The 18,143-nt window shown below is 48.7% G+C and overlaps 1 protein-coding gene across 4 annotated transcripts in view; it reads right to left on the bottom strand.

Moving 5' to 3' along the window:
* Window positions 1-16,710, bottom strand: part of NHSL2 (NHS like 2) — an 86,201-nt gene extending 69,491 nt beyond the window's left edge. The window contains exon 1 of one of the 4 annotated variants that reach the window (XM_045471985.1): window positions 16,611-16,710. In XM_045471985.1, the coding sequence (XP_045327941.1) occupies window positions 16,611-16,677 (67 nt within the window). In that variant the 5' untranslated portion in view covers window positions 16,678-16,710. Of the gene's footprint in view, window positions 1-2,424; window positions 3,351-16,610 lie in introns of those variants that run through there. The other 3 variants (XM_045471982.1, XM_045471983.1, XM_045471984.1) reach the window with 3 other exon arrangements.
* Between the last annotated feature and the right edge of the window lie 1,433 nt (window positions 16,711-18,143).

Raw genomic sequence — 18,143 nt, 5'->3', positions numbered from 1 at the left:
TGAGATCATGACCCGAGCCCAAGTTGGACGCTTAACCGACTGAGCCACACAGGCGCCCCCCCCCCCCCCCCCCCCCGCCCCGGTGCTCCAGTTCTGTTGCTTTCAAGTTGTGTATGATGTTGGGTGAGTCACTGAACTGATCTGACCCTCAGTCTCCTCAGTGAAGTACGATGTGGGCAATAATAGTACCTACCTCCTAGGTTTGGTGTGAGGATCACATGAAGCAAGACTTGCAAAGCTTTGCTTACAGGAACTGACACATTACTTAGCATACCTTCCTCTCCCTCTCCTACAACCACAACTAGAGCCCTGAAAGTACATTTGCTTCTCTCCTGGCTCTCTCCCCTAGCCCTGCTCACACCTCTTGGCCTTGTCCTCTGTCATATTCTTGTGCTCACCGGTTGTTCCACTTCTCCAGCTATGGGGTTCATAAGGAGTCTTTCAAATATTTGCAGATACGAAAGCTGAGGGGGCACCCTCCAGGGGTTGGGATGGGAACCTCTTTCACCTGGAGAGGGGGAGTGGTGGGTGTTCTGGGGCGGGTGGCTGGCCAAGCAGCCTGCATCACCCAGCTGAAGGCAGAGGCTGTCTTTGGCCTGCAGAGAACAAAGAAAAGTTCTGGTCTCCTGTGGTGTTAGAAGGCAGTGCCTGAAGCAAGTCCCTCCATTAAAAGCTACAAGGCAGAAGGTTAAATATAGCCTTTTCCAGTTGTCTAGGGTATAAATTTATGAGATGTCAGATCTGTGTTGGGGAGTGAGAAACGATCTTATCTCTGCTCTGTTTTTAGAGAGTAGCAAGGAAGCAAAAAAGAAGAGAAATAAATCTATCTTGACTTTCACCAATGGACAGTGGGCAGCCATGGGAGGATTTTGAGCAGCCGGGTCTGTTCTGTAAAGTTGTGCTCTGATTGCAGAGTGGACAATGGCTGGAGGGGGGCAAGAGTGGAAGCAGGGAGCCCAGTGGGAGGGAGAGAGTCAGGGTGCCAGGGAGGTAGCTGTAGAGGTGGGGGGAGGGGAGTCCACTGCAGGGTGGGGCCTGGCCTGCATCCTGGGGGAGGGCGGAGCTTCCCCCCTCCTACCCCCTCCCCCCCCTCCCCACCCTCACCCCGCCCCTCTGCTGCAGAAGAGGAAAGCCAGTTCTCACTTGCCCTTGTCTTCCCAAGGGCTGGCCTGATGACTGTGAGAAAGGCAACCTTGCCTGGGTAGCTCAGTCGGTTAAGCATCCGACTCTTGATTTCAACTCAGGTTCTTGAGTTTGAGACCCCCACATTGGGCTTATGCTGATGGCTTGGGGACTGCTTGGGATTCTCTCTCTCCCTCTTTCTGCCCCTCCATCCCCCCAAATAAATAAACATTAAAAATAGAAAGGCAACCTGTCCAAAGACACCCAGACCCCTCACTCCTTTTCAAGACAGCCCATGGAGAATCTGTTTGAAAATCCTTCTTTATCCCCAGGCTTCAGCTGTGCCACCTGAGCCCCCTTTGACCCATCTACTGTCTTCACCCTGTGACATCCCTTCAAAGGCCTGAAGACCAAAGACCACTGTCTTGTGATTCTTCTCCATGCCAAACAGCGTGTGGTTCTCACAGTATTTTGTTCTCAGTCCTATTGTTGTGCCTGTCAAACTACCTTAGCTCACAAACTCCTCTTGAGTATATTCCTGCCACAAAGGACCAACTAGAACCCCAGAGACACAACAGGGACTCACAGTGTGTCCTGCCAGCTACCTCTGCAGCCGTCTATAGCCTCCAGTACAATTTTCAAGGGCAGACAACTGCAGTGTCACCTCCCTTGTCCTGGCTCATTCTCTTCACCCAAGCCAGAGAGGAGAACTGGTGCGCCTCAGGACTCTGAACTGTATTCCACCCTACCTCCAGGAGATCTGGCTGGAACTGAAATTAGAAGGCACTCGGTCCTTTGCTAGTAGCATGTGTGAACAGATGACGAGTGAGAGGCATCCCTTTCCTGCTCCTCCCTGCCCCCATGCTTTGGTATTGAAAAAAAAAAAAAAATCAGCATTTCAGCAGGAGTCCAGGAGGTGGGTAAAGCCCCAAGATTGACTGAGATGGCATTTGCCACCATCCAAATGAGCAGAAAGTATGTTAGTCGATTTATAGAAAACAAGGGATACAGTATTTCTTATATACACACTAATGACTTGTCGGTCACTTTTATTATTCCTTTATCAGGGTTGGGATGTGATCACATCCACCCTCTCCTCCTCCAGAGCCACCCAAATTTGAATTCATCCTGCCCCTCCTTGCATACTGGTAGTACTAAGGGAACCCACATTACTCCAAGATGGCCCAGCCTGCCTCAGGATAGCTCTGAGTGCACGAAGCCCCTCCTCCTCAACAATGGGCCCCAATTCCTTCCCTTCTCCCCTCCGCTGAGCATGCGACCCTCCTCCCCCAGAAGACTCACCTCCCCGGCTCCAGAAGAGGGTGACAGACTCGGCTCTCTCCATCCTAGTGGTATGGATGACCAAGACTCCACATCCAGCAAATTCTCATGCGAGGGAGAAGTGTGTTGTGGGTCCACGCTGGGGGCAGGGAGCCAAAAGGCTCCACGCTGTTCAGAGCCGTGTCCCCAGGCTCCTCAGTGGGTACCCAGGGACTCTTTCTGAACTCCGTTTCCCTGCACCCTAGCTGGATCAGTTTGGCCCCATCAGTTACATGGTCTGTTGCCTGCGAAGTTGTTCCTGGGCTACACAGCCCAGGGAAAGAAATGCTGGATTCAACAAGCAAGGTTCCTTTCTCCACTTTCCCACTTCCTTCTGCCCCCAGTGCCTACCCACAGCCACACTGGTCCAGAGGGCCCCACCACAGCAGACAGGTGAGGGGAGCTGTCTGTGAGTTGGTTTTGTCTTTCTCTAGGGAAGGTTCCCAGCCAAAGGCCCGAGTCAGAGCCCCACAGAAGGCTGACCTCCTGTTCGGCCCAGCCGCTGTCCTGCAGTGAGGGGAAATGAGCAGGAACTGGCTGTCTGAGTCAGCGCCCCTGGTCTATTGTCACTGTGTGGGCCCCTTCCTTCCCAGAGGAGAGACTTGCACAGAGATAGGCCTTGTTTTTTGCAGGTCTCTCTTGCACACACACACTTTCTCCCTGGCCCAGAACAAGCTTGTGCACCACGGTTGAATGCAATTCAATTCAGTTTCCCCAACTTTTAGCGAGTGCCTACTCTGGCAGAGGATCATGCCTACAGCACGTAGAGGTCATCTCCCAACATCCTCACTACTGGCACAGGAGCTAATGATGACGAATCCCAATAAGAGGGGAGAAAGCTAAGGCTCAGAGAGGGAAAGAGGCTTTGCCAAGGTCCAACAACCAGAGAATAGTGAGATTCAGAGTCCAACCTTGCTCTCTGTGGCATCACGTGGAGAACCCTGCTGGCCTTCTTCACTGCTTCTCCTACCTCCACACTGTTAGCATATTGCAGATTCTAGCAAAGTCTATTTCCCAGGACAGAAAGCATGAGAGAATCATTGGTTTTAAACATTTAAAACATATCTTGTTCAAAGTTGTTTCTGTGTGTTCAGAAGGACAAGAATCCAGGAAAAACTCACCTGTGCCAGAAGCCCATTACAAAGGGATTCCATGACCATACTGCCAAAATGAGCACAGGCAGACAAACCACACCTTGTCTCATAATCAACTGTCTTGGAAGGGAACCCATCCTGGGTTCTTGCTCACAGGGTAGAAAGAGAATTAGCAGGAGCTTTGTTCTCTTTCTCATTTTTGCCAGAGATGCAGAGAGACAGGGAAGTAGCTTGAGGAAAGGAGTTAGGGCTTCTCTTGGGGGAACCACCTTGTTACCTTAAGGGTACTGAGTACCTCTGGTACTGACTAGACTCTCAACTCCCTAAAAGAAGGGACAGGGCTGAGGGTCTCTAGAGGCCCCATCTTCAGAATTTAAATGTGTATGGCTTGGTACAAAAAGCCATCTAAAAAGATTGGTGAGGGGTGCCTGGGTGGCTCAGTCAGTTAAGTGTCCAACTTCGGCTCAGGTCATGATCTCACAGTTCATGGGTTCAAGCCCTGCATTGGGCTCTGTGCTGACAGCTTGGAGCCTGGAGCCTGCTTCAGATTCTGTGTCTCCGTCTCTCTCTGCCCTTCCCTCACCCTCTCTCTCTCAAAAATAAATATAAAATTTTTAAAAAAAATAAAATGATGGGTGAAACTCCCAGACAAGGAGAATGCATTGTGCCCCCAGAGTTGGGAGAAGGTTAGTTTCTAGAAGCAAGGACCGTTGATGTCATCAACTACATTCAAGGATTTAAGTAGGCTGAGGCCCAACCAGTGAATGTTCACTGTGTCAACACTAAAAGGGTAACCTTGCAAGGCTGGCTTCCTGGAAGCCTACCCACAGCAGGTTAAGAAGGGAAATGGGAGGGGAGTGGAGACACCTCTCAGGAAGTCTGGTTGTAGTTAGGAAAGAGATAGGGCCATAGCTAGAGGGGGAGGAAGAGCTGGGAGGTAAATGTTTGTCAGGATGGGAGAGATGCTGTGTGTTTTCAAGTCAAGGAGCTTCCCCCCAAACTGCTGCTCACCCTGACCTCCACATTCCCCACAGGCTGGACTTCATCTCAGACCAACTGAACCAGAATTTCTGTCATGGATCCCAGGCATTGATAGTGTTTACAGTCTCTCCAGGTTGCTAACCATCACACTAATTCTTAGCAGAAACTGAAGTCCAGTCTTAGCCCGGTGGAGGGCAAAGGTAGCCTGAATGTCTTAGCTCCCTCATGTTGACAGATTAGCATAGTGGCTAAGAAGACAGATCTGGAAGCCCTACTGCCTGGACTCAAATCCCAGTCTCACCTGTGTGCCCTTGGACAAGTTACTTAACTCCTCTGAGCCTCAATGTCTAATTAATATGTTTGTTATATAATTTGCCATTTCTAATCTATATATCTCCTTTATGAGGCTTAATAAAATTACCTATACTCTAAGGTTGTTGTGTGGATCAAATGTGTTAATATCTGCAAAGCACTTAGAATACTGCTTGGCTCGGAAGAAGATATGCTGGGGCTGGCCTGTGTCTTCTATATCCCTCCCAGACCTGCTGGACCTCTACCTGAGCCTCAGGAGGGCATCCCTTCAGAAATGTTATTGGTTTTATCCTCAGCTTGATCTCCCATCAGTTACCATCCCTGGCTCACCTCACATAGGGCTGAATGTGTCATCAACCTCAGCAGTCACTTCTCATCTGGGCCTCTCTGGTCAGGAGTTGCCTGCTGTTGCTGTGGTAGGAAGCCACCATCATGCAAGACCAGAGCCATGGTGTTTGGGATGGGAAGAATCTACAAATTAGTCTTGTCTCCTTGGCTGATATTTGCCTTTTGTTCCCTCAACTCAGGTTTTTCAGTTCTTTGGGTGTGAGTCAGGGCAAACTATTGTCCCTGGGTGGGGAAATGGTTGGTGTGTGTCAGTTTCCATAACACAGATCTCACGTTTGGGTGGTTGGAGGCCTGGCGATGGTAGGGATGGAGGCTGTCTTCATCCTAAAAACCAGCGGTGTTGGTTGGGCTCTGTGGCCACCAAAAGAGAACTCAAGTTTTCCACTTTTGCTCTTTACTCTGAGAAGACAGCTCCTGTACCCCAAGCCAGGCCCTGCAGCAACCAGAGAGTAGGAGGGAGCTGGTGACAGAACCAAAGGCTGGGGCACATGTCCAGCAAGATAGTCATGGTGCAGGGATGAAGGTAGTCAAGAGTATGGAAAGGCTGAGGGTGGAGGCATCAGTGTTCAGCAATGAAAGCCAGGGCAGAAGTGTGAGGAGCTAAGTCACAGAAGCCAGAAATTCCAGAAGTCAGGTCCCGGAAGCAGGAGCAAGACCCCAGGATGCTGGATGGGTCAGAATATTTCAAAGGAGCAGTATGCTAGAGATGGTATGTGTCTTTTATCTCCTATGTGGCACAGGAGAGGGGCACATCTTCTCTGAGGCAAGCCTAAGGGGCCTACACAGCACCTGCCCGACCCCCAGGTCTACAAACTTCACAAGAGGAATTCATAGAGGTGTCTCTGTGCCACCATTCCCAACGCCAGAAAGCAGACTCAAAGAACACACTCCACCCACATGACAAGGAGAAATTGAGAGCTTTATCCAGCTCCCAGGTCCCCACACCCCTCCATCTGTGCTCCTGGAAAATTTGACAGGAGATTGACTTTTTAAATAGAAAATCTGCTATTGAGAGAGATGAAGGTTTCATCAAAGACCATTTACTCCACAGGGATGCAGAGGGCACTTAGGAGGCCGCATTAGCTCAGATTGTTTGGAAATACTGCCTGGAGGTAATGTGGAGCTGACCTGTCAGTGTACAGGACCTCCTACCAGGGACATCTTTCCTTGTTATCTCAAACATCGTTTTTGCCTATTCTCAATGTCAGAGCTTTGTCTGGTTTCTCCCAGCTTGATAATGGTCATATGGATATGGCCATGTGGCACAGGGCATCTCCATGGTGATGAGGAAATCCCAGAGGGCATAGGGACAGTGTGGTGACTAGAGAGTGGTGGGCAGCGGTGACTGCAGTGCGGTAGGGGGAGAGCAGATGGACTGTGGCCAATGTTAATCTCTGTAGCTGGGTAACCTTGGGCACATCACCTTACTTCTGTGGGTCTATACAATGAAAGTTTTGTGGGAGACGGGTGGTTTCCAAACATGTATCTCACTTTTATTAAAATACCTGGGTTGTATTTTCTTACACCATTCACAAAAATAAACTCAAAATGGATAAGTGACCTGAATGTGAGACAGGAAACCATCAAAACCCTAGAGGAGACAGCAGGAAAAAACCTCTCTGACCTCAGCCACAGCAATTTCTTACTTGACACATCTCCAAAGGTAAGGGAATTAAAAGCAAAGGTGAACTATTGGTACCTCATCAAGATAAGAAGCTTCTGCACTGCAAAGGAAACAATCAACAAAACTAAAAGGCAACAAATGGAATGGGGAAAGATATTTGCAAATGACATATCGGACAAAGGGCTAGTATCCAAAATCTATAAAGAACTCACCAAACTCCACACCTGAAAAACAAATAATCCAGTGGAGAAATGGGCAGAAAACATGAATAGACACTTCTCTAAAGAAGACATCCAGATGGCCAACAGGCACATGAAAAGATGCTGAACGTCGCTCCTCATCAGGGAAATACAAATCAAAACCACACTGAGATACCACCTCACGCCGGTCAGAGTGGCTAAAATGAACAAATCAAGAAGACTATAGATGCTGGAGAGGATGTGGAGAAATGGGAATCCTCTTGCACTGTTGGTGGGAATGCAAACTGGTGCAGCCGCTCTGGAAAACAGTGTGGAAGTTCCTCAAAAAATTAAAAATAGACCTACCCTATGACCCAGCAATAGCACTGTTAGGAATTTACCCAAGGGATACAGGAGTGCTGATGCATAGGGACACTTGTACCCCAATGTTTATAGCAGCACTTTCAACAATAGCCAAATTATGGAAAGAGCCTAAATGTCCATCAACTGATGAATGGATAAAGAAATTGTGGTTTATATACACAATGGAGTACTACGTGGCAATGAGAAAGAATGAAATATGGCCCTTTGTAGCAACATGGATGGAACTGGAGAGTGTTATGTTAAGTGAAATAAGTCATACAGAGAGAAATACAGATACCATATGTTTTCACATCTGTACCATATGGTACAGATACCATATGTTTTCCATATGTGGATCCTGAGAAACTTAACAGAAGACCATGGGGGAGGGGAAGGGGAAAAAAAGTTAGAGAGGGAGTGAAGCAAACCATAAGAGACTCTTAAAAACTGAAAATAAACTGAGGGTTGATGGGTGATGGGTGATGGGAGGGAGGGGAGGGTGGGTGATGGGTATTGAGGAGGGCACCTGTTGGGATGAGCACTGGGTGTTGTATGGAAGCCAATTTGACAATAAATTTCATATTAAAAAAAAAAGCACCTGGGTTGCACCATGCTAGACAAAAAGTCGGTTTTTCCCACAGATTATTTTTAAGTAGGCTCTGTGCCCAGCATGGAGCCCAATGTGAGGCTTGAACTCATAACCCTGAGATCAAGACCTAAGCTGAGATCAAGAGTCGGATGCTTAACGGGCTGAGAGCCATCCAGGCGCCCTGTCTCACAGATTTTTCAATGCTGACATACAAAAATAATAATATATACACACTGTGCCCCCCAAGACTCCCTCCACACCCCTCTTGGCACTCGTTGAGAAGCCCTGGATTAGGTGATGCCTAGGGATCCTTCCTATTCTGACAGTTCTAAGCAGTAATAAAGGCAGCGCACCCATGCTCCTTACTGCATGCCGGCACCTCATTTCATCCTCACCGCCACACTAAGGTAGGCACAACAAAGTCCTCCAGACCAAGGAAGTACTGGACACTCTGAGAGCTTAGGTCACTTGTCTGAAGGCGTACGGCTAGGACATGGCCAAGTGTGGCTGAGAATCCGAGCAGCTGAAGGGGTCTTGACCATGTTCTTTATCAATTATTCTAATCTTCTCTCCATGAAGTTTAAGCATTTTAGAGGAGGACACAAGCCCACGATATTTCCCAATTATTCCCCAACCATGGCTAAAACTGGAAAGCTTTACTTGCTTAATCAAATGTCAGCGGCACCCAGCACTCAGAGAAGACAAAGTGGATGCCACCTGAGAAGCCACCTAGCAGCACAGGCCAACCTAGCTTTGTTGCCAACAGAGGTGGGACAGTGGCAAACAGTATCTAGTGTTTTGTCTCAAAATATTTGTATATATACCATGATAAGGCTTTACACTGCAGCATTTCCCACCTCACAAAGCCCTGTGAGACATCCTATATCATTTGTTCTGTACTACAGCTTTGTGAGGTGGTGGCAGCTGTTATTAGTATCCTCACATTCCAGATGAAGAAACCACAGATACATTAAGGGGTGAAATAACTTCCCCCGAAGACTCAAAGTAAGGCTCAGGGCTTGGATTCAAATCTGGGGCTTTTCACACTAAATCACACATTTCCCTATTCTCCGTGGCTACTTCCCATAAAAAGAGGCATTTCCTCTTGCACTGATGTCTTTCAAGTGTGTTTGCTGGCTCAGAGAAATGATATGCTTTGGTTTCTCAGCTTGACAGAATGATTTGCCAGTGCAATTGTTCTATATGTTAATGGTTTTTATTTTTTCTTTGCATAAATGACATTATAACAACATTAATGGAAATCTAAGGGAAAGAATAATTCACCAACGAGCCTGCCACTCACAATAAATCAAGTTTTGCTTTTTCCACAATTCCCCTCTAGTCCTTGCTCCTGTGCAGACATACTTTTTACAGGGTATGTAAAGCTCAGCATAGATACAATTTTGTATTGTGCCTTTTATATGGCATACTCATTATCAATATTGACAAAGTTTCCAAGCCGACCCAGTAATTAGCTCTTTACGGCTCTATCATACTTCAGTGAGATGGTATGCATTGGATTTACTTAGCCATTTCCCTGTTATTTGACATTAGGTGGGCCATTGTAACTTTTTTATACCCACTTTTTGCTTCCTTCCATTTCTAGGCCAGGAAATGTGTGACTATCATGATTGACCTCCAGCTCCAGGGCTCGTGCCTCTACCTCCAACATTCCTATCAGTTGTGGGAGGTGAGGAAAACCAGGAAATACTTTGGTGGCCTAGAGTTTCAACTTCTTCCATACCACCTTCCAATGGGCTCATTAAGTCAGGTTAGGAAATATGTCTTTGGGAAGAAGGTCCCCAAGGGGGATAGAGGCCACCTGAATCCCTCATAAGCCTCTCCCACTTTAGCATCCACCATGCTGAAATCAAAGATTGTGGGAATTTAAAAAAAATTTTTTTTACATTTATTTATTTTTGAGAAACAGAGTCAGACAAAGTGTGAGCAGGGGAGGGGCAGAGAGAGAAGGAGACAGAATCTGAAGCAGGCTCCAGGCTCTGAGCAAGCAGTCAGCACAGAGCCTGATGCGGGGCTTGAACCCACAAACTATGAGATCATGACCTGAGCCGAAGTCGGACGCTCAACCAACTGAGCCACCCAGGTGCCCCAATTGTGGGAATTTTTTAAAAGTTATTTATTTTTGAGAGAGAGAGAGAGAGAGAGAGAGAGAGCAAGTGGAGGAGGGGCAGAGAGAGAGGAGACACAGAATCCGAAGCAAATGCCAGGCTCTGAGCTATCAGCACAGAGCCTAACATAGGGCTTGAACCTATGAACTGTAAGATCATGACCTGAGCCAAAGTTGGATGCTTAACTGACTGAGCCACCTAGGCTCTCCAAAGATTGTGGGAATTCAATAAGCTTATGAATATGAAAGGGCCAGGTCAACTACAAAAACGCCTCACAAATGCAATGAGATTATTTCCTCATTTTGTTCAGGTACAGAGAACAGTGGACTCATTTTCATCTTTAAGCACAGGTCACCTTGCTCACAGCACAGGGATGGCTGCTTGGGTTGGGGGTGGTCAGAAAGCAGCACAGTACCAGTTCTTTCTGCATCTAAAGCCCCTCTCAACACCTGGTTTAGGCTTAAATTGAAGTATGCCCCCACTTTCTTGCTAGCTCAGGAATCCTCAGCTCCAGTTTCTGGACACAACACAGAGCCTCCAATGAGTTCAATTATTCCAACAACACAAACGTGCCATCACACAGACATATGGTGGGGCTTCTACTGGGCTGGGAATTGCAGTCCTTGTTACTATAGAGATTTGCTAGCCCTACCAGAACAAAGCCACAGAACCCCTCCTTTCACTGCACCCAGTTTCCGAGGTTAGTAACTCCTGCCATGGTTGCAAAGATGCTGAGAAGCACATCACATGGTGCGATAGGAACAAGCCTGACAGTCAGACAGACTTGGACTCCAATCCTGGCTCTGCAACTTCCTTGTCATCAGACCCTTGGACAGCGCTCTTCCTGAGACTCAGTTTTCTCATCTGTCAAATGGCATCAACAATTCCTGCCTGGAGGCTGTTCTGAGGGTTAAGTAAAGTTGTGGATGAAAAGTGCTAGCATACATTTTCCCTTCTATGTTCAAACAGGTCGTTCATGTATGCACAACTATGCACATGCTGTGTACTTCAGGTGGCACTAGCACACATTGCCACCCACCCCATCCAGATTCATAGGGCAACAGGGCTACAATTTACTCAAGAGGTGGAAGGGGGTATGAAAGGTAGTGGCAAATTAATTCCAACTCATGAGCCTGGCAGGCAAGGTTTCCCAGTGTCAAAGCAGCCTATGGCTTCTACATGCTGTGAACATCCATCCTAGTGCTACCCCCACCTGCACTCTTACCTGCTTTGCAGCTGCATTGGTTGCTGGAAGTGGCTCAGCCTGGCTGCTCCCCATGGTCCCCTGAACATACCAGACTCACTACTGGTTCCATTCTTAGGGCAAGACTCACGGTGTTCCCCCATCTGCAATCATAATCACTCTTATTTCATTTGAAAAGCAAGTTCAACTTTCTAAAAGCTTTCCTAGCTATCTCATACCACATCTTCCCAACCACCCTTGGGGGGGGGTGGTGTGTGTGTGTGTGTGTGCGCTAAGGATGTCTTTTAAGAATTCATGGCTTTTTATAGCTGAAGGATGAAGGTAGCAGAGGCGAATGAGTTGCCTAAGATCATCCTGCTGGTTCACAGGCAAGAGATATCAGAATTCAAGCCTTCTGATACAGGAGTGCTGATGCATAGGGGCACTTGTACCCCAATGTTTAGAGCAGCACTCTCAACAATAGCCAAATTATGGAAAGAGCCTAAATGTCCATCAACTGATGAATGGATAAAGTAATTGTGGTTTATATACACAATGGAGTACTACGTGGCAATGAGAAAGAATGAAGTATGGCCCTTTGTAGCAACATGGATAGAACTGGAGAGTGTTATGGTAAGTGAAATAAGCCATACAGAGAAAGACAGATACCGTATGTTTTCACTCTTATGTGGATCCTGAGAAACTTAACAGAAACCCATGGGGGAGGGGAAGGAAAAAAAAAAAGAGGTTAGAGTGGGAGAGAGCCAAAGCACAAGAGACTCTTAAAAACTGAGAACAAATTGAGGGTTGATGGGGGTGGGAGGGAGGGGAGGATAGGTGATGGGCATTGAAGAGGGCATCTTTTGGGATGAGCACTGGGTGTTGTATGGAAACTAATTTGACAATAAATTTCATATAATAAAAAATAAAAAATAAAAAATAAAAAAGAATTCAAGCCTTCCAAGGTCTGCTCAATGGCTCTTTCCCACCTTTTGGTAAACAAGTGTTAGCCTTTTTCATCGAAAAGCTCACATTTTACTAGAGGAGATAAGCATGTAACAACAACCTTGAGGCAATGCTTGAGGGGTGCCTGGGTGTCTCAGGTTAAGTGGTTAAGTGTCTGATTCTTGATTTTGGCTCAGGTCATGAGCTCATGGTTGTGAGATTGAGCCCCACATTGGGCTCCGCACTGGGCATGGAACCTGCTTGAGATTCTCTCTCTTCCCCTGCCCCTCCCCCCTCAAAATGGCAATGCTTGAAAGAAGCCAATCTGAAAAGGCTGCATACTGTATGATTCCAACTCTATATGACATTGTGGAAAAAGCAAAACCATGGAAGACAGTAAAAAGAGCAGTGGCTGCTGGGGTTTGGGGATGGGTAAAGGAGGGAGGAGTACGTGGAACACAGAAGATGTTTAGAGAAGTAAAAATACTCTGTACGATACTATAATGATGGGTACATGCCATCATACATTTGTCCAAACCCATAGAATATGCAACACCAAGAATGAACTGTAATGTAAACTATGAACTTTGGGTGATAACGATGTGTCAGTATAGGTTTTATCAATTGCAACAAATGTCCCACTTTGGTGGGGGATGTTGATCATGGGGGAGGTTGTGCATGTGTGGGGCTGGGGGGTATATAGGAAATCTCTATACCTTATCCTCAATTTTGCAAACCTAAAATCGCTCTTAAAACAATAATATCTTGGGGCACCTGGGTGGCTCAATCGGTTAAGTGTCTGACTCGATCTCGGCTCAGGTCATGATCTCATGGTTCATGGGTTCAAGCACCATATTGGGCTATGCACTGATAGCACGAGGCCTGCTTGGGATTCTGTCTCTCCTTCTCTCTGCCCCCTCCCCTGCTTGTGTTCTCTCTCTCTCTCAAAGTAAATAAACTTAAAAATAAATAAAATCTTAATTAAAAAAAGATAGATGAAAAGTATACTGAAAAGACCACGCCAGCATATGTACACAGTACCAAATTAGTACAGAGGAGGGAAGGATGAATTCTGTTAATTAATTTTGTATGGAGGAAGGAGATCTGTCGGGGAAGCCTTCAGAGAAGAGGAGACAGCCAGTCAGGCTTTTGAAGGATGAATAGGAAATTGCCAACAGAAGATGGGAGGGGATGGTTAGAGGCAGCAGTGGAAGTGTTCCAGGCAAAAGAAAGTGCATTTGTGAGAGCATGGAAGTGTTGAATGGGCATGGTGTATTTGGAAAACCACAAATCATTCAAGATGGCTAGATCATCAAATTCGAAAGGAAGTGACAGGAGGTAAGGCTGGAGAGGTAGGTGGGTCTAATCATGGAAAGTGTCCACGAAATGCTACGGAACATATACTTTACCCTTAGAAACTGGTGCTTCCCAAACCTCAGGCAATTGTGTCTCACATTTTCAACTTTTTTTCCATTTCCATGCACCACCTGTACTACTATTTACTTAGTTATTTTATTTAATAAGACTCCTCCCTTTAAAACACTTAATCTTGCCCTAATAAAAAAAATATGAGAAACCATGGTTTAGATTTGCTAGTTATATTTTTTCTGATACACATTAAAATATATACAGAACTCTGAAAGGTAAAAACAAAAAAAAAAAAGTTTTGTCTATATCACATGCAAGTGATCCCCTGGGCCTCCTGGGACAACCAGGGCACACACTGGGGGCAAACCTGATCTCTCTGCCCCAAATGAGCAAGCCTTGGGTTCATAGCAAGAGAGTGCAGGGGCAGATCACTCTGGTGGCTGGCTGTGCTAGGCATGGCCAAGAGAAGGGCAAAGGTGGAGGCAGGGAGCCCAGTTCTGGAACAGATCAGAGGTAACAAAGGTCTGGACTCACAGTGACAGTGGGCTAAGAGGAGGGACTACCAGGTCTCAGAGGAAGACTCAACAATAAATACTTTTGGAATGAATGGATGGATGGACGGATGAAAAATTTAAGTGTGAGGGAGAGAAAAAAAAGAGCAAAGGGTGACTACTTTCTAGTTTGGGTTACTGGAGAGATGGTGGTATCACCAAGAGAAAATGGATGAGAGAAAGGGGAGCCTCTTTGCACTGGTGGAGGGTAGTGCAAGATGTGCTTAGCTGACTGTGAGGTCCTTGTGGGACATTTGGGTGGAGATGGAGCAGTTGACTGTTAGTTTGAGCTGGGAATAGAGATGTGGAGTCTAAGCCCATGGAAGTGGTCTCCAAGTGTGGCCTTGACTTCCACGGGAGAGGGTGTAGAGTAAGAGCAGTTGCAGGCCCGAGTCAGAGCTCTGAAGAAAGGACATTTGCATGTAAGGGTGGGCAATGGAAGAGGTGCTTTCTTCCTCTATGAGCTTTTCCTGGTGACCTTAGGACAGACCTACCTCCTGTGATCAGGCCTCACCTCCTCCCTGAGACCACTAGCTGACTGTTTCCTGTGCTTATCTCTTCTCCTTGACCAGTCAGCGGGCAGCCTGGGGCTGAGAGGCTAACCAGTTCCTTCTCTAGTTAGCTCAGTGGGACTGAGTGTTCAACCAAGGCTTCTGAGACTGCCTAGGGATGGTGAGTGAGCTGGTGCAGTGCTGGGGAATGGCAAGGGCCAGGAGGTAAAATGAGAGAGGGAGGGAGAAGTGCTCACGAGGCTACCTCCTCATGCTGCCAGAAGCTGGTGCAGCAGCTACTGCTTCCAGGATGACCCTAGATTGGAGCTGGCACTGAAGACACAGAGCAATTTCTAAGAAATGAAATAGCAGCCAGTAACTGTTCCAAGCTGTAGCACCAGCAGTTATGTGGAAAGTTATCCTCAAGCTCCTGTACTGGGCTGCACAGTATCTCCATTTAACACCAGTGGGCCGTGAGCCTCCAGTTCTGTGGCAGAGAAGCAGGATGCTATGAAGTGGTGGCTGGGCCATTCACTTAATAGTGGCCTTAGAAGAGTATGTCCCCAGAAGATTCCAAAGAAAACTCAATGCCCAGAACCTTTGCTGCTGGCTCAGTGCCCCACAGGTGCTCAAATTAAGCCCCCTTAGGAGGTCAAATCAGGCCCAGCTCTGACAGGTGGACCCCAGTGGCAGTTACCCTGCCTGTCAGCACATCCCAAGTTGCTTTTCTGTAGTTTCCCTTGCCCCTACACCCTGTGAGACCCCCATTCTAGAGCCACCTCTAGGACTGGCTGGCCCTGAATGACTCCCCTTAACCACTCGGCCAGCTGAGTTCCCAGGAAAAGGCAGAGGCAACTCTCTGGTCCTGAACAAGGTAGGCTTTCGGCAAGACACCAATCTGTGTGCTGCTTTCTTACTGTAAACTTGAGTTACACTTGTTAAAAACTTTCCTTTCCTTCCCACTGGCCCGAACAGTGGATGTGGGCCTCTTGAATGGGTCCAGAGAAAACCATGGACTTCTTCTGTGAGGAGGAGCACTGAGAAGGGAGAGAGGGGGCACCGTCAAGATGGAAGGAGGAGGGCAGGGAAGGTACCCCTGGTCCTACCGCATGTGGCCTGATCTGAGATAGCAGTGGAAGGTGCTTCCCAAGTGGCCAAGGATTAGGCAGGAGGGAAAACAGTTGGTGGGGGGAGGGGGGTGAATGGGCAAGAGAAGTTTCATCCACATTACTCTTGCACTGCTTGGGAAGGCGAGCTAGGAAAAGTTGTCTCCAGATTCTGTCTCCCTGATTTCCATACTGTTGGCACCCAGGAAGAGGCCGTTGGGAGGAAGTATGCCAGCACCCTCAAGTCTATGTCTGGAGAGTGCCCAGGGATGAAGCGGGGCATGCCCAGGGTGGGAAGGCCACAAGCTCAAGACTGACACATGCTCCTCTCACCCATGCAATGAGGAAAGCTCTCCTCCTCCGGGGCTGGGGCAGGAGGTGGGGGCAGGGCATTACACAGCAAGAAACAGATTCATCTGGATCATTCCGTGCATGCAGCATATGAGGTAAAGCCAGGAGAGGTGTAGGTGTACAGTGCTAGGTGGGGGTGGGGGGGGGTGGGGGGAGATGAAGGTTTGAATAACAAAGGAGTCTCATAAAGGATAAGCCATGCATGGTTGCAGGTCTTTGCCTATTGGATCCAGACAGAAAGCACAATCCTAGCAATAAACTTCAGTCCAAGGCACGTTGCTCACTTCCCTGACGCTCCAGCCACCCTCCAGAGGCTACATGGGGTTGTTGGCAAAGAGGCTGGCCCTTGTCAGCTCAGGGAGCTCTGACTTATGCAATTCGGGCTGGCGCGGGAGCAGCGGAGCTGGGAGTACACCCACATCTCCCTCGGGCTCTCTCCCCGCCCCCTGCCAGCCCCTGCAAGTCACGCCAAGGGTCAGGGGCCCCGCTTGGCTGCAGCTGGGGAGGCCCTTGCTGTAGAAGCCCCAGAAAAAGGAGGGAAGGGAAGAGAGTACCTGTTGCTGAATGCATCCTGCTTTGGCTCTTACTCCTCGGTTGCTTGTGTTGAGAGTTGCCCATCATTCTGTTCTGGACTGGCAGCCGCCCCGTGGCTGCCGCCGCCGCCGCCGCCTCCTCCTCCTCCTCCTCCTCCTCCTCCTCCTCCCCCTCCTCCTCCTCTTCCTCCTCTGCCTGTGCTCCTCCCCAGGTGCTTACATCACCTCAGCTTTGCTTCTCACACACATGGCTCATCCAAATCCCACTTGTGCTCCTGGCACACAATTGTCCAGACCTGACCCTCTCACTTGGACTAGAGCCTGCTAGGAGCTTCTCTCAGCCTCTCTCTCGCCCTCCCTCCTCCCCCACTTCCTCTGTCTCTGTCTCTGTCTCTGTCTCTCTCCCTCCCCCTCCCCCTTGCTTAGTACTCTACTCAGCTTGAGCAGCCCAGGTTCCAGGAGAACCCTAGCGAGCCCTGAGCGCAGTCCCCGCCTCATCTGCCTCTGCAGACGGGACCAGCACAGGCACCCTCGAGTACCTGACTCGCCCGCCCTCACTGTCCCTGGCTGCCTCTGCTCTCAGCGCTGTCATTTCTGCTGCCGATCCTCGCTCAGTCTGCAGAAGCTTGCAGGAGCGAGGGGCCAATAACAATCCGGGAGTGTGACAGGGACCAGTGGAGGAATGTGCTACCCAGGAATTCTAAGTGATAAAGCTCCCTGCTCCACTGGGGGATGGATCCAGTTCTGTAAGTGACAACTGCCAGTGGACCCTGGGCTCCAGTCCTGACGGAGACCTTGGAGAAATTTTGGCAGAGCACAAGGCTGCCAGGCTGCAGGCTTGGAGCTAGCAGAGCGAGATGCCTCTCATATACCCAATGTGGCCAACAGGCGTACCTGCCTCCTTGCAGACACACCTGAAGCCTCGCTCCACCCTCCCCTCCCTTGCCTGCTTTGCCTTCCCAGGGGGAGGGCTGAGCTGGCAGCCCAGAGATTCACCACCTGGAACTGGGACCCTCAGCAGCCAATAAGAGGGCTCCTTCCATGAATCCCACTGTAAATCCCGCACACTCTCGCTCTCCCTTCTCCCTCCCACCCCCTCCTCACAAGCAGGCAGCTGCTCACTGCAAGTGCTGCAGCCCTGTGGGATAAGTGACACGGGGCAGGTTGTGCTGGCTCAGCAGCTCATTCCAGCCTTAACAGCCTGGCAGTGAGGAAGGGCCATGGCTCCTGGAATCAACTGTGTCACAGCTAGACAGCCTTGACTGACTTTACTTAGTGGAGTTGTGGTCCTGTCCAACCTGATGTCATCAGACTCAGGCTCACAGACCGGGGGACCCATCTGTCATAGTCATGGCTACAAAGCACAGTGGGTGCAGGCCTGGCTAGAGCCTCAGTCTGGCAGACTTGGAGCACTGTCCCATCCAGAAAGCAGAGCTTCCTGACTTTGGGACAAGAGGTCTAAAATGGGATCCATCCATCCATTCATCCACCCACTCACCTACCCAATCACCTTGTACTAGGTGCTGGGGACACGGATGTAGTAAGTCACCATCT

Source organism: Leopardus geoffroyi, chromosome X (genome assembly GCF_018350155.1).
Source record: "Leopardus geoffroyi isolate Oge1 chromosome X, O.geoffroyi_Oge1_pat1.0, whole genome shotgun sequence".
NCBI classification, from domain to species: domain Eukaryota; kingdom Metazoa; phylum Chordata; class Mammalia; order Carnivora; family Felidae; genus Leopardus; species Leopardus geoffroyi.
The sequence above is the reverse complement of the archived record's forward strand: the minus strand, read 5'-3'. Positions and strand labels throughout refer to the sequence as shown.